The 27,692-nt window shown below is 32.8% G+C and overlaps 1 protein-coding gene and 3 non-coding genes across 4 annotated transcripts; all 4 read left to right on the forward strand.

Moving 5' to 3' along the window:
• Positions 1–240: 240 nt before the first annotated feature.
• On the forward strand, positions 241–4,781 carry LOC132303844 (ankyrin repeat-containing protein NPR4-like). Its single transcript, XM_059801291.1, has 4 exons — positions 241–865; positions 951–1,088; positions 3,363–3,817; positions 3,933–4,781. The coding sequence occupies exons 1-4, from the start codon at positions 412–414 to the stop codon at positions 4,542–4,544; spliced, it is 1,659 nt and encodes a 552-aa protein (XP_059657274.1). The 5' UTR covers positions 241–411; the 3' UTR covers positions 4,545–4,781.
• Positions 4,782–25,605: 20,824 nt separating this feature from the next.
• LOC132284505 (small nucleolar RNA Z157/R69/R10) lies at positions 25,606–25,704 on the forward strand. The gene has a single exon (XR_009472300.1). It is a non-coding gene; the product is annotated as a small nucleolar RNA Z157/R69/R10 (small nucleolar RNA).
• Positions 25,705–25,845: 141 nt separating this feature from the next.
• On the forward strand, positions 25,846–25,929 carry LOC132284513 (small nucleolar RNA R11/Z151). The gene has a single exon (XR_009472301.1). It is a non-coding gene; the product is annotated as a small nucleolar RNA R11/Z151 (small nucleolar RNA).
• A 134-nt stretch (positions 25,930–26,063) lies between these two features.
• LOC132284521 (small nucleolar RNA Z152/R70/R12) lies at positions 26,064–26,175 on the forward strand. The gene has a single exon (XR_009472303.1). It is a non-coding gene; the product is annotated as a small nucleolar RNA Z152/R70/R12 (small nucleolar RNA).
• The last annotated feature ends 1,517 nt before the right edge of the window (positions 26,176–27,692 follow it).

Genomic DNA, 27,692 nt, shown 5'->3' on the forward strand with positions numbered 1-27,692 from the left:
CCACCACTGTTCGATCCCAAGACCTCTCCAATTATAGAATTTAAACATTGCGGCCAACTGGCTGGGGAACCAAGTGGCAACTAATAAATTGAATTTAATCTTATACTGAAATTTAAATACTTCAAAAAATATAACACATCAAAATTGTAACTGCTACAATGTCATGTACCACAACTACAGCTGAGTTTTGAAAAATTAGAACACATCAAAATTGTAGCTCCTACAACGTCACGTACCTGCAAACACTACATTTTCAACATCACTAATGCTTTTTCAATACATAGATGCAGTTTCTTAGTTATATCAGGTAGAAATTTACTTATGTTTGTAAATAGCACTAGCATAAGCTGTGATTTTATTGTTGTGCTTGTATAATATCTGGCAGCGGCAAAACCAACCAAATATCGTACCATGTATGTGCCACTATACCAAGCTGCACTCACAGGTGATTGGGACAAGGCTAAAGAATTTATCAGATTGCATCCACATGCACTAACTGCTAGGATCACAAAAGGTCGGGAAACAGCCCTTCACATTGCAGCTGGGGCCAAACAGACCAAGTTTGTGGAGGAGTTGGTCAAATTGATGGATGCTAAAGATTTAGCATTGCAAAACAAGTACAACAATACGGCACTTTGTTTTGCTGCCGCATCAGGAATTACAAGGATCGCAGAGGTAATGGTGCAAAGGAACAAGTACTTGCCAACAGTGAGGGGTAGTAAGGGAGTGACAGCACTCCACGTGGCTGCTTTGTTAGGTAACAGGGACATGGTGCGGTTTCTCTTCTCGGTCACTGATGATAAAGATCTAACAATGGAAGACTGTATCAGACTACTAATTGCTACTATCAGTTCTGATTTGTATGGTAACGTAACATTCTACTTTTATGTGCTTCAATATTGAAGAAACTACTGTGAACAAGCTAATCAACTCTCTCATGCTATTCTTAGATGTAGCTTTGGACTTACTCCAACCCCGACAAGGATTAGCCATTCAGCGGGACTCAAATGGCGAGACAGCCCTTCATGTTTTAGCTCGAAAGCCTTTTGCATTTTCTGGCACAAGTAAGCTGGGAATCTGGCAGAGATGTATATATCCATGTTAGTTTCTCCTTTTCCTAGTGAATTAATTTTCTTATTACTAATTGTAATTATCACGATTTTTTACACGACTCTAAGATTCACTATGTCACACTTGTTGTGAATGTTCTGCCACTGCTGGGCTACCATCATGGCTCAATAGCAAGGTTATTCTTTATTTTTTATTTTTTATTTGGCCTCTCTGAAGGTCTAAGGCGCCCTTTAGCCCTTTTGTTTCTTTAGGTTCCGCTCCCCTTTTGAGCGTTTTTAATAAAATCTTACTTATCAAAAAAAAAAAAGTGTGGGGGAAAATTATCATTAGAAGATGTAAATATAATGGTGAAATTAAAAGTAGAAAATGATGATAAAGTTGAACACAATGAACAGCAAAGTCGAAAATGTGTGGCAATTAGTTGTTGAGAGTGTTCTAGTTAATCATTTATGGGACACGGAAAGCTTATGTGTTAGACGTACTAGCTAGCCCATGCTTAAGTAAACTGACTTGCACAGGTTTAGCAAAAAATAGTACTAGGAACATTAGATGATGAGGTGCCAAGAACAGATAACAGTCACTTTAACAATATGGAAAAATTACTCACAAGGGAAGAAAGCTGAGTGGCAGACTACCTGACATAGAAGACTTCCCTCAATAACAAAGTTTAAATAAAAGAATGCCCAAGTGGAATACATGTAACAGGAGGGAATACAGAAACACTTGAAACGAGAAAGCTGACAATATCTTGAAAACTTTTTGTTACGACAAATGCAGCGAACACAAGCAACAATCACAAAACATGACAGAAAAGTAAACACACCGCACAAAGAACACAAAGATTTATACGTGGTTCGACAAAGCCTACATCCACGGTGGAGATCCAGCGAAAGTTTTCACTATATGTAAAATTGGATATTACAAGTTTCAACCCCTCACTTCTATCTGTACGATTTTCAGTGTCTCTCTCACCCACTCCAAACCCTAAACGCCCTTATATATTAGGTAACAAGAGAGTACTAATTAGGGTCTATGACCCACAAGCAAAAAAGGGTCGTCAGGTCAAAAGTGGGTCGCGACGTGACCAGGCACCAAATTCGGGCCACAATATCACACCTTTTCAAAATTGAAGTTTGGATTTCTTCTATCATGATAAGTTCCCTTGGACAATTTTTGCTAGCAGTTGCATACTATTACACATTATTTATAAATATTTGATTGACTAAATTTTTTATATGAAACTGAGAGAAAAGTCTATCGGTACCATCGTTGGATTGTAAGGTGTCAAGTCTACACAGAATGCAAAACAAACTGACTTTTTACTGTTTGAGAAAAAGCACCATATTGGCACTAAAATGTGGGGATAGAAAGGAAGTATTTCCAAGAAGACCAAGCAAGACTTGTGCAAGGAAGGCTTCTAGTATGCAAGGGATTTATCCCACAAGTCTCCTTGCATGGAGAATGTCCATGAATACATTCTGAATGGGACGATGAGGGAGACGGGCTCAGATGGTCTCTTTGAGATTAAAATGTATTTCAAAAGAATTTTTCCTATACGGTTTATTATACTATTGGTATGAAGATAGTTCAAGAGAGTAGGCTTTACTGAACAACCTGGACAATAGGTATATGAATAGGTAAAAGAATGAGGACTTCTATAAATTTGAGTAACATTGCGTGATCCATATCCTTGGTTTGTATTCAAAAAAATTTACTTTAACTTTATTTGTCTTGAAGGGATCCACATGCAAACACCTGATGCATCTGGCAACACCCAGAATCACAAAAGCTCCAAAGGTCTGTACTCTTATCTATTTCTTAGGCATGTAGTTAGAATTTGCAATCTTGATCAAATATCTTTTTTTTGATAAGTACATTCTTGATCAAATATTTCACAAGCCATTATAAACATAACCACAAAATTACTTAACAAAGAAAAAATTTCTGATATGATTTTTTTGGAGTAAATAAAGCCATACTTTTTTCCACAAAACAAATAAATAAATCAAATTCCAAAAAAATATAAATTGTTAATGTATTGTCCTATTTATTAAATTTAGTGTTCCCAACAAAATATGATTTCTCCCCCCAAACAATAATCATATGAAGTTTTGGAGTTTGAATCCACTAGTGTTAAATATAAATTTAAAAGTTGTGCTAGGAATTGCAGTCTCTCTACTTAACTAGACTACTTTGGCACCTAGCCACCAACCAAAAAAAAAAAAGGGAAAAATGATCAGTCTAGTTTAGCGTTATTTCTTATATGTATCTTCACTTGTTCATTGACTTAGATTTTCTTCCGATGCTAGGAATGAATGTTGTTCAAGAGGAAAAATTACTACACATGCAAGCCCTAACGTTGCTCAAGTGTATTTGGGAACAAGTTCTACTATTGGATGACTCAAATATCGGGGATTTACTTAGAAGCCCTTCGCGACCATTGTTTGTTGCTGTAGAGTTCGGTAACTTTGAGTTTATCGTTGAGCTTATTCGCTCCTATCCTGATCTAATTTGGAAAGTAGATGAGGAAAGCCGAAGCATCTTTCATATTGCAGTTATGCATCGCCAAGAAAAGATATTCAAACTTATTTATGGCATAGGAGCACATAAAGATTTAATTACTTCTTATAAAGATGCAAACAATACTAACATGCTACACTTGGCTGGAAAGTTGGCTCCTTCAAATCGACTTAATATTGTGTCTGGTGCCGCACTTCAGATGCAACGAGAATTATTATGGTTCAAGGTAATTGTTAGTTTTTAGTTTGTGTTTTATAGCACGTTTTTAATATTTGTTCTCATTTAAAATGCTTTTTTTTTTTTTTGTTTTTGTAATGTTTTATACTTCTCAAAATTCAAAGGAAGTGGAGAAAAATGTCCAACCATTATACAGAGAGATGAGAAACACAGAAGGTCGAACACCACGAATGTTATTTACTGAGGAGCATAAGGAATTGGTCAAAGAAGGAGAGAAGTGGATGAAGGACACTGCCTCAGCATGCATGCTTGTCGCTATGTTTATTACCACAGTGATGTTTGCTGCAATTTTTACTGTACCGGGAGGAAACAGTAATGAAGGAACCCCCAATTTTCTTCAAGCCAAGTCATTCATAATTTTTGCCATATCTGATGCATCTGCACTATTTTCCTCTGTTACTTCTATATTGATGTTTTTATCTATCCTCACTTCACGATATGCCGATGAAGATTTCCTTGAGTCCTTACCAAAGAGGTTGATTATTGGTCTTACAACCCTCTTCTTCTCTATAGCATCAATGCTTATCACTTTTAGTGCAACCTTTTTCGTTCTACTTGGCAATCAACTGGCATGGATTGTCATCCCTGTGGCGCTAACCGCTTGTGTTCCAGTAACATTATTTGCATTTTTGCAGTTCCCCCTATTGGCTGACATGATGCATTCTACTTATGGATCAGGAATCTTTGCTTGGCAAAGTAAAGATATGCTTTATTAATTTGACAAGGGATATCACCCACTCTTATTGGGGGCAGGGGAAAGGATATCAACCTCCATGTATAAGATTTTTTAGAATGTTATATTCATTATGTGAAGGGCGGTAATAAATTTTGAGTTCTTTATTCTTTTGAATTAAGGGGCAAAATTGTACATCTGGGGGATATTTTTGGATTTTGTAGATAGGTTGAAAGTATAGCTATTCTTCTTTGTATGCTTTGGTCCTCGGGGGCGCTCCCCTTTTGAGCACTTTTAATGAATTTTACTTATATATCATGTTTACTTTTATATTACTTGGTCATCTCAATATGATCTATGCTGTTCAAAGGCAGGATGACTCCTCAATCAAGTTTTAGCCGTAACAGAACTGTGAAGTAAGAGGTCCTAAATTAGTTACATGAGATCTGCCATGCCAGATAGCAGGGGAGAACTTTATCTTGATTCACTTTTGCATTCCCTTTAAATAAACCACATTGCATTTCTAAGAGATTGGCACACTTCCATAATACCATTGGTTATTTTATTAACACAAGATATATTTGTAGAAAGATAAGGTTTGGTATTCAGACTACACAATTTTAACCCTATAAATAAGCAATAGTCTGAGACAAGTGAGTGCAACTTTAGGTTTCCTTTGGATAAATGAATAGATTTCACATCAAGGGATTTGAGTTTACGCGAAAGGTTGGCTCTTGAAATTGGATACCGAAGTTCATATGTTAGATTAGGGGTATAAGAGAATTTTTTTATGACAATCATTGGCAACTAGAATCCTTGCCGGCATGGATTTCAAATAAGTTTCAAATCCTCTTAAATTCATCAAGCTATTTGAACCTAAATCCATTCATTGAAATGCTTCGATCCAAATGGAACCTTAAGGTTTCAATAGTTCACCAAAGGAGTAAGATTGTCATATAAAATTCGTCATTTGGGCTTTTCTCATAGCCCATAGGTGGTTTGGAGTGAGAAACGTGTTTAGAAAATAAGGCATTCCAATTTAAACTTCATAGGCATCCCTCCAGGTCCACCATTTTACTTTCATCCATAATTGAACAAAAGAGGAGAATGAACAAAGAATATTGTTGTTGGATGAATTAGAAAAGATGCTTTTACCCACATTTATTAACTCCAACTTATTTGGTAAGAGAGGTATATTGGTGAAATAAGATCCAAAACCTCTTCTTCCTTTCCTCCTAGCTCCTATAAAACAATAGAAGGTGTCAACCTTTTCATTCCTTCCACCCAATCAAAAAGGAGGGAAAGAACACGTTTCCCTCCCCTAGAATATAACTTTCGTCCTTCCTTCAGTCCTTTTAATCCATTTTGGAATCATACTATCAAGCAAACAATAAATTTTAGCATTATTTCGGACTATTATGTTCAAGTGTCAGATTTTCTACGTTCCAAATCAAAATTTAAATGGTAAGAATACTAACGAATTTGCTTAATCTTACAGTTTTTCCTTCTATATGAACTCTATCGTATCTACATATTGCCAATAAATTGTCCCGATCATATATATATATGTGTGTGTGTGTGTGTGTGTGTGTCTTCCATACTCAAAATTTATGAAGAATAAAAGAAACCTAATACGTATTCAATTACTCAAATTTTATGAAGGAAAAAGAAAACCTAAACCATGAATCAAACAATAGTAAATCGTGTTACTTATAAAGCGGAACCAATAAAAATTTACTTTCTATTACAGAGTATTCAGAATCTGCATGTACCTGTGTGTGAAGAGAGAGTGTGTAGCACAGTTTTGCCCCAATTCAGATGCGATTTAACCCCAAATAAAAAACACTAGTCTCTGAAGAGTACATAAAATAAAAAGAAGTGTGAGAAAATGAGTGAGCAGAGAAAACTTATAGGCCATCTGCACCGCCCCTCTCCAGATTCTGGCTCTCTAAAAACGCCAAATTAGATTTTTCAAGAGTCACATCAACAATTTCAAGAGCCATGATAGCAGTTTTCGCTCTCCAGAAACATGCACTCTCAGACTCTCCGAATTATCGCTCTCCAAACAAAATAATAATAAAAAATTAAAATAATATTTATTTTTTATTTTTTTCCTAAACACGGCTATATTTTTCATCTTATATAATGAAACTCATTTGCTCATCTGAAAATCATTACTATATTCATCTCTCTCCATTGTAGCAAAATATCATCATCCATCTTTTTCAATTTCAAAATTCGAATGGCTTCATCATCACAAGCTTTTCCTTTAGCTTACTGTAATTCTTTATCTTCCTCGTCATCCTCTTCGGAAGATGATCCTTTTGGGGTGTTGATTCAACAAGATCAAAACGAATTCTATGAGATTGTGAATTCAGTAAGGCCAGTTGAGCAAGTATTTCCAGTCCGTAAAAAGAAGTAGTACATTCATCGTCACCGAGAGGTAAGCCACTATTAGCTAATGAAAGACTACTTCAACGACAATTGCACATATCCATCGGAGTACTTTCATAGGCGATTCAAGATGCGACGAGAACTTTTTCTTCGTATCCTTAATGATGTTAAAGTTTATGATGGCTACTTTGTCCAAAAAAAGGATGCGACTGGTCTTCTGGGGTTGTCTTCTATACAGAAGATGACAACTGTTGTTCGTATACTTGCATATGGTTGTGCAGCCGATCACTATGATGAGTATATTAAAATCAGCGAGAGCACTGCCATTAAATGCTTGAAGGCATTTTGTAATGTTATTGTTACTGTGTATGCAGAGGAGTATATGCGCCCACCCAACAAAGCCGACATAGCAAGGTTGCTTGAAGAAGTGGAGCAGAGAAGATTTCTGGGTATGCTTGGTTCTATCGACTGTATGCACTGGGAGTGGAATAATTGCCCGTGGAGTGGCAAGGCACACATAGGGGACGATCTGGCAAGAAAACTCTCATATTGGAAGCAGTTGCCCACAAGATTTGTGGATCTGGCATGCATTCTTCGGAATGCCAGGTTCACACAATGATATAAATGTGTTGGATCATTCCTCGGTATTCAACGGTATCATAAATGGCCAATTATCTCTGGTTAATTATGTAATGAATGGACATCACTATAGATTGGGGTATTACCTGTCTGATAGTATATACCCTAAGTGGACAACTTTGATGCAGACCATCCCGCATCCAACCACTACAAAAGAAAAATTATTTGCTTAGTGACAAGAGGCAGCAAGGAAAGATGTGGAACATGCTTTTGGGGTATTGCAAATCAAGTGGGCAATAACGCAAGGACCAGTGCGTTTCTGGAAGAAAGATGACTTACGCCTCATAATGAAAACGTGCATCATCCTTCACAATATGATCATTGAAGATGAGCGTCACGCAAATGTTGGAAGATGGACTTCGCCACCGGAGGTTACAATCTCGATTCCCACGTTAAGTTGATGCCCATCGGTTTTAGCGGCACACATATCCTCTCGCCAACTTCAAATTTGTAATAGAGAGACAAATACGTGATTGATGAATGATTTGATGAAAAATTTGTGGAACCGCTATGCTAATGAAGATGTTTAATTTATGTTGCATTTTGTTTTATATTAAGATGTTATGACATTTCATGTATTAGTATTTTTATTATGTAATGGTTTTTTAAGATTGGAATAAGAAAATAAGTATTTTAATTTAATTTTTTTTTTAATAAAGTTAAAAAATTCGAATTTTTAAACTTTTTTTTAAAATTATAGCCGTTGAGGCACTGTTTGGTACTGTAGAAACAGTGCTTTAATGTAATACCCCTAATTTTAAAAGGATAGACTCAGCATTTTAAGTATTATTTAATTGCATTTTTTTAAATTGTTTATTTGCTTGTTTATTTGAATTAATTGTGAATTATGTTATTTAAATGAATTGTTTTATTCAGGTGTTTATTTAATTGTACTTGTTGTTCTTTTGAATTGAATTAATTGTATTCTTTATTTTCTTTAAATATTTTTGTTTAATTGTTTGTTTTACTTATTTATTTTCTTTGTTATATACTTATGTGGATTAGTGAATTCAATGTTTTAATAGTTTTAGGGTTTTATTTTCTTCATGGATGTAGCCGACTTGGTTATGTAAGTAGGTTAGTTTTCCTTTCCTTCTCTCAATATAATTAGAATTAGGGTTGGTATTTGTATAAGCCTATATATATACCTTTATACGTCTGCCAAGGGTTTGTAAACTCTATTCACGCATATAGAGAGACAGAGAGAAACAGAGAGAAATAGAGAGAGGAAGATTAGGGTTTGGCTTAGACTAAAACTGAACCAAGGAGGGGAAATTGGCTTGCTCGTGGGTTGAACTAGGAGCAACAGTGGTCGGTGAAAGCAGTAAGGTCGCCGAAATTATTAAAGACGACGGTTTAAGGTTTTGAAGGGAAACCTAAACGCAAGTCTTTGTTCTAACTCTTTCCCCTAAACCTGTATTTTGTGCATGCCTAGGTAGATTCCAGGGGTTTAATTAATGCTAAAACAAATCTTTTATACATGTTTAAACTATATTTAAATTCGTTGAATTAAACTGGTTTGCAAATTCTTAAAGTTCTGTTAACTGGTTTTTGCTGTCTTTGGGTTTACGCTTTGTTTAATTGAGATCGTTGATGCATATCGATGTCTTATAATTAATCTGGGACATTGAATGAACACTAGAACAAGTATGTAAAACATTACAGAGGCCCTGAGTATAGCCAGAGGCGAGGAAGACGAAGCAGAAACACATAACAGTTTTAGGGAGTGAGAGAGCAGGCTCCCAAAAGGAGGGAGCTAGCTCCCTCATTGATGGAGCCGGCTCCAAGGAGTATGGAGCCTTCTCCCAACTCCTTAGATCAGGCTCCCAAGTTAATGGAGCAGGCTCTCAACTTATGAGATCTTGCTCTCGCCCGAAACGCACAGTTTTGGTCTTTTTAGGGGTTGTTTGGGTTGTCTGGAGTATTTTTAATCCGTTTAAATTGCACTAAAGATGTAATTAATTGTGATGGACCTATGAAAATATTAGGAAGCATTATCACATTAGTTTATTAAAGAATGAAGCAACATGAAGATAAAGAAAAGACTACATATAAAGCACTGTTTTATTAAGTTGTTTGCTCACTGAAACTTACCAAATCTTTCGTATATGATTTAATAATATTTAATCATATTTCAACAGTGTTATAAGGGTGATGGAATACCGGCAATTATCTAGGCTTGGTTCGGATTAAATTGATATTTAATTATTAAAAACGGTATCAATTTCTGAACTGTTTGGAGGATTTAATTGTTTACTATAATGCTAGCATTTTGTGTATGTATGATTAAACAGTATTAATCATGTTTAAGCACTGAAATAAGCATAATTGATTAACTAAAACTCTAGTATGCTTATATGGAGTTAATTGATATTTTAACGGTTTAGATTGGATCAATTGTTGGATTTATGGATTGTTATGAAATTTACGTTTCAGAATTTTACTATAATGTGTTCAGTAACGATTCTGATTATTATTATATTGTTCTGGATTATCATTGATGAACTGCTTGTACTGTTTTGTCAATTGTTGGATTGGTTGTGTGTGTATGCACCGGTATGGGACGGTGGCATACTAAGAACGGATTAGTTTAAAACACTAAGTGCTACCTATTCTGTAATAAGTTGGATTAACTATAAAATGTTAAGTCTTACTTATATGTATGTATATGCACTGGTATGGGACGGTGGCATATTATGGATGGCTTAATTCAAAACACTAAGACCTACCTATTCTAGGGATGGATTAGTTCAAAATACTAAGTCCTATCTATTCTAATGTAAGGTGGATTAACTATAAAAGCGAAGTCCTACTTATATATATGACAGGTCAATAAACATTTGAATGTCATACCTTGAACGGATTTTATATATATATATCTTTATGGTGCCGTGATATGAGCTTGAGTTTCGGGATCATGGTTAGGGTGCGTATATCGCCTAAGATGGATAACTGGACATAGTTGTTGTTCCCTGGTAGGTCTAGGTATACATGACCACGTTACGTGCGATTTGCATGTTACCTTCTATTCAGGCTGAGACTACACTATAGTCTAGTGAGCGTTCTATAGTATGTACTTATATCTATATGGACTACTTTAGTTTTTGTTGAGCTATCTAGGATGTATCTGCGTGTCGGGTTTCTGTATGGATTGTAGTAGGATAAGACTTGCATGTGGGCCTGACACACTCCCTTATTTTTCAGGTGTTCATCACTTTCAGGGTTAGAGCTTGATCGTGCAGAGCAGATACAGTCACTCACTCCTCCGACTACGTAGGACTGCTTTCTATGTTTCGCTTTAGATTTTATTACAGTTGTTTCCTTTTCAGTGTGGTATTTGGATAGGGGTCCACTAGATGGATTCTTGAGTTGTACAGATGTTGGAAAGTTTGGAATTTATATTAATTTATAAATTTTGAGGATTTTATAACTAGAATTCTTTTCAGTTTATTATTTTATTCTCATTTCATTTTAGTATTCTATACTTATTTATATATTAATTGTCTAGTATCCCTCGGATCTGTGCTCGGACTTGATCACCCTTGACTCTAGAATCGAAGGGCATCACACTTAACGGCCAAATACACTATTTGGCCTACACATTTAAAATTTAAAGCAAAAAATCTTTTAAAAAAAACCAAATTTTAAGGGAAAAAAAAAAAAATGGTAAAATTTGAATTTTTAAACATTTTTTTTAAAAATTTTTGCCTTTAACGCACTGTTTGGTACTGTAGAAATAGTGCCTTAACAGCCAAATACATTATTTGGCCTACACATTTAAAATTTAAAGGAAAAAACATTTAAAAAAAAAAAAAACAAATTTTAAGGGAAAAAACAAAAAAAAAAAAAAAAGGTTTTTTAATTTGTTTTTGGCCCAAATTTTTTTTTTTGGACAAACAATGCCTAAACAATATATTTTTTATTTAATGAATTTTATTTTAATTTTTTTTCGCAAAAAAAAGAGCTCTAAATAACCTATTTTAAGGTTTTTTTAAAATTTTTGCACTGTTTGGCTACTATACAGCGCACCTGCAAAATAGAGGCAACCAAACGGCGTCGTTTTGAAACCATAAAAAACAAAAAAAAAAAATTACCCCGATCGCGGGCCGGCTCGCTGAATACCGCGAGTCGGCCCGCAAGCCTTAAATGGGCCCTACTAGTTTGAAGAAGCCGCTGCACGACCCAAAGGCTCTCTCTCTCGCAGAAATTGGGTTCCGCTAGTGGGTTGCGGATGCTCATAGAGAGAGAAATTGAAAGAAAGGGAGTGTATTACCCGGTCGGACGGAAGGATGGAATTGTCTGACACAACCGGCGCCCAGTGGAAGTTCTGTACTTTAGCTTATACTCTAAATGGTACCAATTTTTTTTCTCACTCGCTAATCTAAAAACAGTGGTACCAAATTTTTTTTTTTTTTTGGAAGGTAACAGTGGTACCAAATTGTAAGCTCTAGAATTCCAAGTGGAGCTTCCTCCTTTATTAAATCTACTGTTTTATGTGTATTTATATTATATTTTCTTTGGCAAGAAACTCACATGCATCACACCGCTCGTATACTCACTTTGTTTTTTTTTTAAATTATCACCATTCATTTTAGGAGGTAGATGAGATATCATGGGGGCCACAAAATTCTTGACAAAAAATACATTTACACCTATAAACATTCCATCTTTCTACTTTAAATATAAAAAAGTGCCACCAAACTACAACCTTTGATAATAATAATAAAATAAAACTGGTAAAAAATCACCGAAATAGGCATAAATTTTGGATGATGAATGAATATGGCAAGAGAGAGTCTTGGACTAATCTTGACTATACCATTCCAAACCATCAAGTGAAGCGTTTGGATGTCTCGAACAATGATAAAGTTGGATCTATGACCAAAAAAAAAAAGTTGTCACTTGTATCTAATCTTGAGAAAAATACACATTTGTTTCTAAAAATTCCCCATGCCATTCAATTCGATAGCCTTCATTTTGATGATGCAGAGACTCTTCAATTATTTGGTGATGCACAATATTTTATTCTTCAAGTTGACAATCCAGACGGAGGGAATGAGGTTTGAAGGTTCCCTCACCTTGTAGAGGTTCTTGCCCTTTTTACGGTGGCGGTTTCTCTGTTCATTGGAGTTAGAGTTTTTTCCAAGGGGCTATGTTACGCTGGGATGATTTCCCTGAAATCTCAAGTCCGTTGTCTCTGTGGGCGGTTGACTAGGTTGGGTTCAAGTTTCTGGCCAGGTGTTGGTTCGAGTGCTTTGTCCGGTGGACAACAGATTGGACGTTTTACGCTGATCTTCCCCTTTGATCTAGGTATTGTGATGGTCCTCTTTGTTTTCATTTTTGTTCTAACTTTATATATATGTTGTTTTGTTTTCCCTCTCATTGTGGTGTTGCTTTGGGTTTCAATGGATCCACCAGTTACCATGGCCTATGGGGCCTGGTTAGGTGTTGCTATTATTTTTATGGTGGGTTCGTGTCTGATGTCTAGACATTTGCTTTCTCGTGGTGTTTTTGTGTATTTGATGTGATGTTTCCAATTTTTGAAATTTTCTAATTTTACGATGGTATTTTCGTCTTTTCTTGTTTTACGTGTCGGACACCGTGGAATGTGCCAGTTGTGTCCGAGAGTTGGTTGGGGCATTTCATTGAGTTCAAGACTCTTTGAAATAAAAAGGTAATCATTTTTGCATTTTTTTATTTTTCGGACCGGACGGTCCCGTGTGGGACCCGCTACCGGAACTATTGCATGCGGGGATTTTAGTTGGGTCCATTTGCATCATATTTATTTAATTTAATGTGTTGCATGTGGTTATGATTTTATTAGTGACTATACACATATTTGTGTGATGTAAAAAGGGAAAAGAAATAAAAATAAAAATAAAAAAGGGGTGGGACCCACATCAATGTTTTAAGATAGGGTTAGAGGCATTTTGGCCTCATTCTTCTTTTCCTCTCTCTCTCTCTTCCCGCAAGTCTCTCTCTCCCCTTCTCAAAATTCTTTTTCTTTTTCCTTTTTGCTTCAAGGCTACAAAACTTGATTTCTCCTCCATCTTTTGGTATTTTTGAGAGCAGTTTGCGGCAAAATGAAGCCCATGACGAGATCTACAAGTTGATCGGAGCAATCTCTAGTTTGGTGCACTTTAGGAGATTTAAGATCTAGGGCACAATTTGGGGATTTTGGCTTAGATTGAGGTAGGGGTTCCTAATCCATGAAATTCTTGTTCCTTTGTGAATTTTTCCTTGTTAATTATAGTTAAGCATGCTTAATTTGAGATGATTGCCTCTAAAATGATTTAGTTGTTGCACATAAAGTTCATGATTATGTGTATAAGTTGACATTTGTGAGTTTATTTTACTTGATTTGTGTCTTAGCATGCTAATTTGTGTTGATTTTACACTAAAGTGATTTAATTGTGTATATGAAGTATATGGTTTTTGTGTGTAGTTAATATTGTGCAAATTGACATGCTTAATTGGTAATGTTTCTTGCCTATTGTATTTAGAATTTGCAAAATTTTATATGGTTGAAGCATGATGTTCTCTTGGGATTCTTGTAAAATTATGCTATGTGAGATGAACTTGAACTTGGTGTATGATAATGGATAATAATATGACATGGAATCGCACGATGCATTCATGTATAACATTGGATAAGGAAAAATGAGAAAGTTGTCTTGAAATGGAAAGAAAAAAGGGTTTTTAGGAAAAAGATTTGAGAAAAGAATTTTGTGAAAACCCGGATGCTAAGGGGGTACTGAGGGTCCGTGGCGTTAATGTAGCCTAGAAGGAATTAGGGAGATCGCCCTAGCGTGGTTAAGCTATCTGGCCCCAAATGACACCTCGGGGGTACCAATGGTCAGGAACAGTAGCCAATCCTTCTCTCGTTGTTGAGGGGTTATCGAAGGGGGTTACATTAACGGTTTGAAAGTGATGGATGGTATTGGAAATGGGGAGCGACATTGCATGACATTGCATTCTATTGCACTGCATGGGTCGTTATGACTTGGATTGTTCGTTGTTGACATTATGGTTAAATTTTCTCCCCGGAGTTGTATGATCCCGTCCTCTAATTTCCTATTCTTTGGTTTGGATTCACGGGGTCACAAGAGGTGTGTCTTAGGCACCTTCTACTGAGCTTTATGCTCACCCCATTATATTCATCATTTTTTCAGGGCACAGTAATGTAGTGGCGGATGATAATCCACCACTGGTGTAGACGAGTTGAAGGATTTGGACTCTTTAGTGCTTAATGTTGATTTCACCCCTTTTTGTTGTAAATAGTATTAGGGTCATTTTATATATATCACACGGTTGAAAATGGTCTTGAGACCATTCATTTGTATTTTGTAGTCTCATCATGATTTTAATACCCATGTAAAGCCTTAAGGCCATATCTTTAATGTATGACGGTTTTGCTTAATTTTAATGGTGCATCGGACCCATGTATAGCCTCATTTAATTTCATTACCACTTAATTATGTTAGTTTCATCTTTATATGGAAGATTTGGGATAGGTTTGGGCTTTGAGTTAGGTCACAAAGGACCAAGATTGAGCCAAAGTGTAAAGGTTTGGGGCGAATTTGAGGTTCTGGGTATCTTGAACCGGTTCAGCCTTATTGAACCGGTTCAAGGGGGGTCCTAGGGTTCAAGAATGAGCATTCTGCCCCTTTTGAACCGGTTCAAGTTCTCTAGTGTGCCATTTTGCCTTGACAGTTTGACAGTTTTAATCACCGGATTTTGGACAGTCATAACTTTTTCATTCAAGACACAAATAGGGGTCATTCTTAAGCCCATTTTCAAGTATTTTAAGTTAGCTTTCCAATGAGACTAACCTTATCCCAAAATTCCATTCATGTTGAGAGTTATGATTGTTTTAGTGGATTAGTGTCGGGAATTGCCTTGAACCGGGTAAGAGTACTTTTGGGAATTCATAATCGATGACCGTAGAACTTCACCGAGTGTCATGAAATGATCAAGAATGAATATTTTAAACCTCATCTGATTAGTTTAAGGATGGATTACATTATCACATTATAAAATGACCATTTTGTCCCTAGTGTGTTCTCGGGTTTGGTTAAGGACCCGGTTAGCGATCCGGACCCCCTGTTTGGGTTGTTACATTTGATTTGGGTTTCGGTGTGGCCCTCACATACTATTGCATCATCATGTTGTTTGAGGGTGTCTCCATTGTTAAATTTAGGAATAAATTTAGGGCTTTGGCGAGTCGCATGGGACTTTATTGCATGTTTTTCGAGCAGAAATCGACCTTTTGCTCTAGTTAGTGATGAGTTTTTTCTGGCCGCCATCGACTATGGGTCATGGCTTGGTTTTGTAGGAACCTCTTGTCACGCTGGTCATCGCTAGGTTTCCAGTGTGGCTATAAGTCTTGATGGTGATAGATCGTCGGTGGTATCCTACTGTATACATCTTACTGACTTGTGTTGGCATCGGATTGTGACTGGTGTGCTTTCGTTACAAGGATTCTTAGTGATTAGCCAGTTTCATAAATGGGTTGATGATGATGATGATGATTTCGCTGATGAAAGTTTGTCGGAAAACTGGTTAAACTTTGTGATTCCGATTCAAGCGACCATTCGATGTCCTTGAGATTTGTATTGTACTGTGTTGGCCAGCAGGGGTCTTCAAAGTCAAATATAGGGTTAGATGTTTGTGGCGTCGAATTCACGGCACGAAGCTCCCAAAAGATTTGGAACATGCATTTGCCTTTGTGTGGTGATGATGCAATTTGGGTATAAGCTACGAAAGGGCCACGCCTTGTGTCAAATGGTGGGCCATATGCACATTAAGATTGTTAAGCAAGTTTTGTTTTGTATGGTCAGGCTTGTGTAGCATATTCTATACACTTCTTTAAGTGTCGTTTCGCTTTTGGAACATGCATTTGCCTTTGTGTGATTGATGATGCAGTTTGGGTATAAGCTATAAAAGTGCCACGCCTTGTGTCAAATGGTGGGCCATATGCATATTAAGATTGTTAAGCAAGTTTTGGTGGTTGTTGTGTTGTTTTATTCTGTAAGTGCCGTTTGGCTTTGCTAGGACCAAAAAAAAAAAAAAAAAAAGTTGATGATCCATACATGTTTCTAGATTGTTGTATGTGAATGTACATGGGTATACTTTTATGTTTCTGATCCTTAATTCAGAAGTTGTTAAACCAAATGGCATTTAATTCAATTGTATAATCTTTCCATCCTCAAAGGGGATGAGAGGATTTCGAGCCCAGGTGTGAGTAAAAAATGTGTAAATAAGTGCATAAATGTGTTTTTTCAATAAAAAATAAAAATAAAAATTTGAGAAAAGGAGTTGAATCACACGTGTTCAACTTATTGATGATACACTCACAATATAGTGAAACCACGTGCGACCTATAAGAATCCTCTTACCTTAAAGTATCTCTCACTTACACACACACACAGAAAAGACTGGTCTTTTTGTCACATTCAGACACACACACACTTCACTTGCCCATTGCAATCTAAATCCTCTGGTTATGGTTATCAGATGATGTCTTTGTGTCTGCAAATCATATTAGGTTCTTTAGTGAATTTTGGGTGATGAAGGAATTTGGTAAGGGCCAGTTTGGTTACTGTTTTACTTTAGGTGTTTTTGTTGCAGGGCTTCATTTAAGGCCCAAAACATGTTTGGTAGCTATTGTTTTGTTTTAAACAATACTAAAACATTATTTTAACTAGTACTAAATTTGGGCCCAAAAGTTTTTTTTGTTGTTTCAATACTGTAGCCCAATAAAAAACATTATAGCGGAGGAAGTAGTTGGGTCTAACACTATAGCGAATGAAGTAACTTTAAAAGGCATTTGCAACATTCGGCCCGATTTTTTCTCTCTCCTCTGAAATCCTAGACGTCTAGCGATTTGGGCGATTTGGGAGGCGACAAAAAGGAATCGTGATATTGACTGTAAGAGTACTCTCTCTTCTATAACTAGAGATACCCAAGAGGTTTTGGATAAACCCAGATACAGTCTCAGCTTCAGAGATTGGGAAACTGTATGGTGGGTTGAAACCTTGGATCTCTGTTGCTCTATTTCTCATCAGAGAGAAGTCGATAAACAACTCGCAGTGGCGAAATTACATCGACATTCTTCTAGAGTACACGGATTCAACCATATATTGGTGGGTTTGACTTGATTTGGTTGTTGGGTTCATGTTTTATTTATTCAAATGTGTCTTCCTCGTATTATTATAAAGTTAATTCTCATATTATGCTATAATTTTTTTTTTTTTAGAGTTTTTATAGTCTTTAATGGGTTTATCAATCTGTTGTTGGCAAATTCTTTTATATATTGGTGGGTATGACTTTATTTTTTGGGGGTTTATGTTAAAGTGATTCAAATGTATTTTCCTCATGTTTGTATTAAGTTTATTCTCATATTATGCTACAGATTCTTGTGAATTTTTATAGTTTTAAATGGATTTACCTATCTTTTTGTTGGCAAATTATGTTATATACTAATGTGCATTGCTTAGTTTGGTTTTTTCTCTTGTGATTCCTTTTTTAATATCTGAATTTATGTTTTCAAATTTGCTTGTTTATTGTTCATTCTTTTGTTGGTATTTTCTGTTTTCTATGGCCATTTAATTTTGGTGTTGATAAGTGTTATTTGATGCTCTTCCAATGCAGGTCAGAAGAGGAACTTTCCGAGATTCAAGGTTAGAGTTATTCCTCGTTTAAGGGTTGTCCTTTTGAAACTTGAGTACAATTTTTGAGGAACTTGTTTCATACCATATATTCTTTTTCATTTGTTGTTAATGTGGCATTATATGAACTTTGGTGTAAAAAAGTTTTGAAATTGAAATTCGATAAATGGAATTAGTCTTGGTCTTTTTCTGTATGAGCTACTTTGATTGGCTCATTGGACGGGCGTTGATTTGTATAAATCTGGTGCTGGTATTTAGTGGTGTGATGTAAATGCATTCAATTGTTCATGGAAATTAATTTACATAAGGTCTTTAGCATTATCGTTAGCTGTATACTACATTATCTAGTTGGGGTGGAGACTTTTTTGCATTAGGTGCTCATATTTTCATAATCTCAAACTCTGTTGTTTGAAAAGTGCTCGAGAGAATCATGATTACCGCTGGTAGCTCTCTTATAATTTATATTAGGGTTAAATTTGTTCATCTTACCAGGTGTTCTTTTTAAAAGTGACATTGTAACCCATCAACGATCCGCAACTTCCAAAGTAAATAAGTTGTGCAATATCAATATAAAGCAAAAGTATTCAACAAGAATATGTTGTAACAAGAAATGCTTTATGTGAACTTTCTTTTGGGCTGATTAGAAAAATGCATCTTGCTGAATTTCTGGTGTACCGTTGGGGAATTCAAAATACAATGAAGACGCTACAAGAGAAGCATAGTTTTTGGCGGTTTATATACTTAGACTTTTTGTTGCCTATTTACTCACCGCCCTAGATGAAATTTTCATTGAATTTTTGACATCCAATAGCTCTAAGTTGTTAGTAACTAATTGAAAATGTGGATTTCAGGATGAGAATTTGAAGGAATGAGAGTCTCTTGATCCTAGACTTGAAATTGCTGTTGGGATAAGAGCTGGGGAGAAGAAGGTGTTGCAACAAATTGATGAGATTTTCAACGAGAGGGAGTTGGAATTGGATGAGTTGGAGTATTATCAATAAAGGCGGCTGAAGGACCTTGGTCTGGTTGGGGAACAAGGTGATATAATCTTCTGGGAGCCCAAGTATGAATTTAGTGATGTTTTACACGCAATTGCGAGTATGTACCCAAGTTTAAGAGGCAACTTCCTTCTTTTTTTTTCTTTTTTTTTCTTTTTTTTTTTTTTTGTAGCAAAAAATATGTGTTTGTAATTTGGTGGGGGTTTACATTTCCTTATAGAAGAGAAGGCACAAGTCTATATCTTGGAGTTGAATTCCCATCAGTGCAGACTTACAAGAGCCGAAAATTCTTATCAGAGCTGTGTAGTATTTTTTTTTCTCCTTTCGCTAATACGCAAAATGAGCAAAATGAATGAAACACAAACCTATCGACAATATCACCAAAGGAACAAACTGTACTAGGAAATTTCAAATAACTTGAAGTGTAGTTTCAGATCAAGATAATATGCAAAATGGTTGAAATTATTAGTTTAATTATTAGAACTAACATTCTACATTTTCGCTAAAGCAGTTGCTTCTGTAATTACACTTTGATTATATATATATATATATGTTTGTGTGTGCAAATTTCAATATATTTATTAAAAATATATAGATTATTTATATAGAAATAAATTTATAAAAATAAATTAAAAACAATGATAACCAAACATGAATATTTTTTTTTTTTTTTTTTTTTTTTACAACAGTTGGAGTTACCAAACATGTTTTGTTTTCAAAATTCTTGAAACGCATGACTTACCAAACATGTTTTTCATGTTTCTTTTTCCGATATTTTCACAACAAAATATCGTTCCCAAACATGCTTCCGATTTTTGCCAAAACACTCCAATAGTAAAAACACTGTTTCTGTTTTAGCCAAAAACAAAACGCCTAAAGCAAAACGCATGCCAAACGGGTCCTAAGAGACAGTCTTGGACCAATCTTGGCCTACCCAATCCAATATCTATATCTATACTATTCTAAAAGTGTAACTAATTTATTAACATTTTTAGATTTTAAAAAATTACAAAATAATTTTTATTAAATACTTTACATTAAAATCTTTTAATCATTCAACAGTTATGTCGTTTGAGTTGCCCCATCCAACATTAATACTACTTATATGTAAGCATTTTTTTCTACAATTATTTAGATACATTTTCATTAATTATAAATTATTTTATATGAATTAAAACAAAAGGGTTACCTTTAAAAACTAAATTACCTTTATTAATTTTTTTCCTAAATCATAAGTCTATTTTATATTTATTAAAATCAAGAATTAATACATTTTAAATGATACTATTCTAAAAGTGTAGCTAATTTATTAACATTTTTAGATTTTAAAAAAATACAAAATAATTTTTATTAAATACTTTACATTAAAATCTTTTAATCATTCAACAGTTATGTCATTTGAGTTGCCCTATCCAACAGTAGTACTACTTATATGTAAGCATTTTTTTCTACAATTATTTAAATACATTTTCATTAATTATAAATTACTTTATATGAATTAAAACAAAAATGTAATACCTTTAAAAACTAAATTACCTTTATTAATTTTTTTCCTAAATCACAAGTCTATTTTATATTTATTAAAATCAAGAATTAATACATTTTAAAGGTAAATTACCTTTATTAAATTTCTTCTTAATATATATCTTATCTTAATTTTATTCTGTAAGCCATTTTGTGAATTTCTTAACATTTTTACAATTTTTTTTTTATATCAAAAAAATCTTGCATTTATTTCAAGAGTTACTTGACTTTCCATCTCTCTATTTAATTTTTATAAATTGCCTTACACTTAAACACGAATATCTTTCTCTCTCTATATATATAACATTTATACATTTTTATTTATTTCAAATAAAAAAATATCTTGTATTTATTTCAAGAGTTACAACTCTTGACTTTCCATCTTTCTATTTAATTTTAATAAATTGTGTTACACATACATGCATAAGAATATCTTTGCTCTCATTTTCCGTTTGAATTTCTCACTTGCATAATCATTATTTTTTTCTACTCTTACTTTTATAAAGAAGACGATACTGCTTGAGAAAGTCCTAGGTATGAGAAAAAATTTGTTCTGGTAATGAAATCGTAAGCTTACTTCCACCAATTATTTTTTTTATTTTTTTTATTTTTAAATTTTTTTTTAAAAATTTTTCTTCTATATATATTATGTAGATATCTATTACATATCTATGTATGCATGTCTATGTTATCTTTGTATTTCTTTTAAATTTTTTCTCTATTATGTAGATATCTATATATATATGTCTATGTTATCTTTGTGTATGTGTGTGTATATAGGGCGCACAAATACGACACAAGATATTCTATGAAGATATTATGGTCAACTTTATTCTGGTTAGGAAACCGTAAGCTTACTTTCACCAATTTCTTTTATTTTTCTTCTATAATATAGATATGTATGTATGTATGTATATGTTATCTTGTGTATGTGTGTATATATAGGGCGCACAGATGCGACACAATATATTTTATGAAGATGTTATTGTCAATAATTTTTATGAAGTAAAGATCACAGGGGTAGGTATATACATGTACATATACTGAATTTTTGTACAAAATTTGATAATTCGGAATTTATGTGTTTTGGAATAAAAAGATTTTTATTTTTGGGAAATTGATTTTGTAGATGTGAGCAAGTGGAGATCCTTATTTATAGCGATATAAATGGCAAACAAAAATTGGGTGACTCCACATTGTAAAGCTTTTTGTATGACACAATTGCCGATTCTTTTGTGATGAAGATGAATTGTGAACAAAATATCGGAGTTTAGAGTATTTTTTATCTATAAATTAGTTTAAAGTTATGGCTAAGTTGGTAATATTGGATTTCTTCAGCTTGCGATAGTTTAAGAATTTATTTTTCTTTCGGTAGGACAACTCTCTCCATATAAAGTAATAATTTTTTAAAATTTTATTTTTATTATATGTAAATACAACGCTTGAGTCCTATTGAGAGATTGATAAGGATATATAAATGTATATATTATATATGACCTAATATTTTATAAATAAAAGTTGAGGAAGACCAAAAAACATGTTTTTTAATCCAATTAATTACTCTATTGGATTGTTCAGATTCTTCAACATGTATATATTTAAACCATAATTTTTATATTAAAAAAATATTAAAAGTATTTTTAAATCAAATTAATTATACTTTTTATTCTTTATATTCTTCACTATAAAAAAGGAAAGAAAAAAAAACTTACATGGAAAAAAAAAAAATTCTAGAGCCTAATTCACATTATTCCAAAAAAAAAAAAAAAAAAAAAAAAATTGTAAAAGGAAAAAAAAAATCGTACCAACTTTGTTTAAAAAAAAAAAAAAAAAAAAAACACACACACACACACAACAAAAAGAAAACATAAAAGGGAAAGAACAAATTGTACCATTTTTTGTTTTTAAAACACACGTCCACCCAACTTCAAAAAATTTCTCTATTTCCAATTTTTTTATTTTAAATTTAGAAAATTTATTAACATATATATCAACTATATATAATGGTTTGTAATGCCTCCAGAAAGGTTTAAACAAAAAAGAAAAAAAAATGTAAAAGGAAAAATAAATTACCATTTTTGTTTTAAAATAAAAAACTAAAAACGCTGCGAAAAAAAGAGACTACTATTTTTGTTTTTAAAATAGACGTCCACCCAACTTCAGTTTCATAGTTTCTTATATTTTCAATACAATATTCTTATCTATCTATCCCACTTATAAAAATGTATAAAAAAGTTAATTATTTCAATACATTTTTATACTATTTTAAATTAAAAAAATGTATTATTAATAGTATTTTTAAATTATGTGATGGGTCATTGTCTCCAAAGTTTTCTAACATTTTTTTTTTCTTAAATTATGTGATGGTTCATTGTTGCAAGGCGTGTCTTGTGATTTACCAGAATCTTCATCTTTTTGTTTAGTTGGGGTTAGATAATGCATTACTGCCTTCTATAGCAATGGGAGTAATGCATTTGGCATCCTCATTTGGAATATGAAAAATGGAAGAAGAATGCTATATATATATTTGATATTCGTTTTCATTAGCTCAATAACATTTATACATGTTCATGTATTAGTACTAAAATAAAATATCTCATTTCTTTTCCTTTTTCTTTTAGCAAGAACAAGCTACCTCCCATCACTTTTGCCACGGAATACATATTCTTCCTCCATAAAAAATTGGGTATATGATTTAAAAAATGCACATAGATTCATTTGGATCTCTAACCAAGTTGTTCCTACCAATAAAATTGAAAGTTTTGTTACCTAAAACAAGGAATTGAAGAAAATAAAATTTTATTTGTGGTGGGATATTCTTGAAGAACTCTCCAACTATGACATCAATATTAGGTAACCTTAACCTTCATTCAAGTCATTTTTTATATATGTTATTTATTAAAACTCCTCATTTTTTTTTTCTTTTATCAGTTAGTGTCTTTTAAAAAATTATTCATATGATATTGTTTATGAAAAAATATTGGTCATGCAAGTGAATGGTGTTTGCCTTTTCAATTCATTATTGAATTTGTGATACTTGTTTGCTACAGATTAACTTTTTTAAGAACTGAATAAATTAATTCTCCAATTATCTCAGTAAGCCTTTAGAAAGTTAGGTTCCATTCAATATTTTTCCATTTATGGTTGAATATAACCCTACTTACATTGAATGTGAATAATGTTCAAATGGATTAGTCCCAACCAAAGGATTCAAGTCAACCCATCAACATAAAGTTATCTGTAATCAGCTCTAAAGGTACTAAATTTACATATAGTTGTATTTTTTAAAAATTTAATTATTTATACGCATTTTAATTGTCTATATGAATTGAAATCAGAACATCATTGTATTGTATGCGTTTGGGTAAATTTTGATCGAATAGATTGAGTTCATTTTGGAGCTTATAGTTCAAATATTTCATGATGGTAGTTTTTGAGGATTTTAGTGTGTTTCAATTTGATTTTGGTATTTGTAAAATAAAATATTTTTTTAGTGCATGGTGTGAACCATATTCAATCCCATTGCATTTGTTATTCATAGTTCAAATCTTTTATATAATCATATTTAATAAGGTAGTTATAATTAGTTCCAAAATACTCAATTTACATATGTTTGTATTTATTAATAATATTATTTTTTTTGTATTTACTTTAATTGTTTATTCGATTTGAATTCATAGTATATTATTGTATTATATGGATTTGTGTAAATTATGATCATATATATTGAGTTCAATTTCGATTTTATACTTCAAATATTTTGTAATGGTGTTTATTTAAGGATTCAAGTATATTTCAATTTGATTTTAGTGTGTGCAAAAAAAAAAAAAAAAAAAAAAAAAAAATCATAATTAATTCACCACGTGTGAATTTTGCTAGTATCGAGTCAAAGGCTTGGATTTCTATAAGAAGAATAAAATTCTCTGTTAAAAATAAGCTGTTGTATCTAATCTAATGAAAAATACACATAAGTATCTAGAAATTCCCTATATTGTTGGCTAACGGGTTGGGTCAGGTTTTGTCGGTTAAATATGAGCAAGTCATAGTCAATCCATTGCAACGGATCGAATATGGATTGGGCCAACCAGTAATATCATAATGATTCTTTTTATTTTTTAAATATGAAAGAAAATACATTATTACTATTTTTTCAGTAAAAGTTTTTTACATCTTAATTTACAGCAAAATTTGGAAAAATAAAAACCATTTTAATTGTTATTCAAGTGGTTGAAAAACCCCATTTGATTCATATATATTAAACAATTCTTTTTCAAAATTCTTTAACTTTTGTATTATTTTATAAAATTTCAACATTCACATCATGTGAATCCTGGTTAGCACGAATATCCATTTAAAAGATCCGACCTGTTTACACAAACCTAACATGATATATTTTTATAACAATTCTACCTAAAGAATCCGTCAATGATTTATGAATAACTAATCGTTCTCACATCACGGTAAAATCCATAGCAAAATATATGTTTTAACCCTCAAATACATAAATCCAAGTAGTCTATAAGACCCGGTCCACTAATATGACCCGACCCGTTTATTCTACTAAAGAACACCTAAATTACCAAATCCGCAAATTATTAGTATTAAATTTTTTTTTTACCTTCAAATCCGGCAATATACATAGTATGTTTTTTCCTTACTCTGAAACCCTAGCACGCACAAAAACCTCTCTCTCTATATATATACACGATACCAGCAATAACTTTCATCTCTCTAGTTTACGTTCTGCTTCTCTCTTCCTCTCCACTCCCTTTTTTTGTTTTTTTTTTTTTCAGTTCTAATCTAGTGCTTTATTTTTGCATTATAATTCTCTATTTTATATATAATCTTTTGGGTTTGTTTGTTTATTTAAAAGATGTGTGTTTGTGTGGTGATGAAGCTATATGTGGACTAGAGTTTCTGACTCTGGGATTCAATACGCAGAAGTTGAAGACAAACCCTTGGCTGTCTGAGCACTCTTTACCAAAAATCTTTTGACTTTTGTTCTCTGTTTTGAATCTTAATCATCTCACTTTTTATTGATTATCTAAGTTTTTAAATTTTTATTTATTTATTTATTTTTATTGTCGGAATATGTATACAAATTAGGGTTCATGTAAAGGGGCTTATGATGATAATTTAAATTATCTTAGCGGATTTCAGTGAGGCTATTTGTCTATGATCTGATTGTTACACGCACTTGTTTTGACCAAATTTTTCATATATATATATATAATTGCATGGATGGAATTTAGTAGAAACACAATTAATAATAATGTTTACAAAATTAGAAAAATTATAAATTTTGTTATCTTAAAGTGATGGGCTAAGAGGAATGTGGATGCCATGATGAGATGAGACACCATATATATATATATATATGGTGTGTTTTAGGGCAGTGGATAGGGCCGTGAGCCTTTTTCATAAACGACTTCTCCTTCCACTCAGCACAGACTCTCGTTTCTCTACTACTGTCTTTCAACTGGTAGTGAATGGTAAAATCATAATCACACAATATTGGTGTTTTGTGTGTGTGTTTTTTGTAATAGTATGTTTAATTGCCTCCATTACCAATTGCTACATCTCTAATGTGGATATCCGGATTTATGGTTTCTTCAATACCATTTGGATCATGAAACACCACAAATATTTTTTTTTTGGCTTATTTATATATTACATATTTGATAAGATCTCCAATTGGTATGTATTATTTGGGGTTAGCGAGGATTTACACCATCCTTATTAGTTTTGTGGATCAATAATAAATTACCATTTGATAAGTGAGTATTTACTCACCATATTATTTTTAGTAATTAAAGATAGCATATCTATTTATTATAGCTCTTATTTGGGACAAGTGTAGAAAACACTCAGTAAAATTTTTGCAAAGCACTTTTACCTCTATTTAAAAATGTATCCAAAAAAACATCCTAATCTTTTCACATTGTGCAAAATACCCCTCTAACATAAATTAGTGTTGTAATGTCCATTTTACTATTTTACTTTTCCAAAAATGCAAGGGGAGTATATATGCAACTAATTTCATAGTATAGGGGTTATGGGCACATTAAAGGATGTATATATTCTTTTGAAACTTTTTTCTCTGTAAATATCTCTAAAGTTTTTCTGTGAAGCTTTTAGAATTTGTGAAGCATCTATTTGAATTTTTTGAGATTTTAATTTACTATTTGCTACTAATTTTTTTCTTTGTTTTTGTACCAAAAAAATATATCTCAATATTGGTGTTCAGATTTTGGAGAAAATTTGTTTTCTTTTATTATTATTATTTTTTTTTTTTTCTTTACTTTTATTTTATAATTTTATTTTTATTTTCTATTTTTATATTTACTTGTCCGTCAGGTCATTTTACAAAATTATTTATTTTTATATATTTCATAAAATTGTTCACTAATGTCACTAATAATAATTTAGTTAACTTATAATTTAAACTTGTCACTTGCACAAAATTAAAACTTCAAAACTTTGGGGGTGTGTTTTTGCAAGTGAGGGCATTCTCTAATAGTGTCATTTCGGTATTTTTATAAAATTATTTATTTCTGTATATTTGATAAAATGGTTTAGTAAGGGTAATTTAATCAACTTAAGATTAAATTTGTCAAATGGACTTTTTTGCACCAAATTAAAACTTTGGTGTTTTTTGCACATGATGTGATATGCATTGTAAGGTACTTTAATGATGTTTTATGCACTAGACAATATAATGTTTATATTGTAGCCATGTGATGTTTAAAAGTCCTCCAATGTAACACGGCAACCCAAATTGAGTAACAAATTCCTGTTTAATTTGGAGGGACAGAAAAATAGTGGGAATAAGAAATAAGAGGGTGAAAATAATTGAGTTTTAGCTATAAATTTGATTTTAGTTTCGCATACCAAGTTGGGTGTTTTTTTTTTTATTTATTTATTTATGTTGAAATAATTGATTCTTACAAAGTTTACATTATACAA

The sequence above is a fragment of the Cornus florida genome, unplaced genomic scaffold, assembly GCF_030987335.1.
Source record: "Cornus florida cultivar Cherokee Brave unplaced genomic scaffold, ASM3098733v1 CherokeeBrave_3.0.0_Hap2_Chr01, whole genome shotgun sequence".
Lineage (NCBI taxonomy): Eukaryota > Viridiplantae > Streptophyta > Magnoliopsida > Cornales > Cornaceae > Cornus > Cornus florida.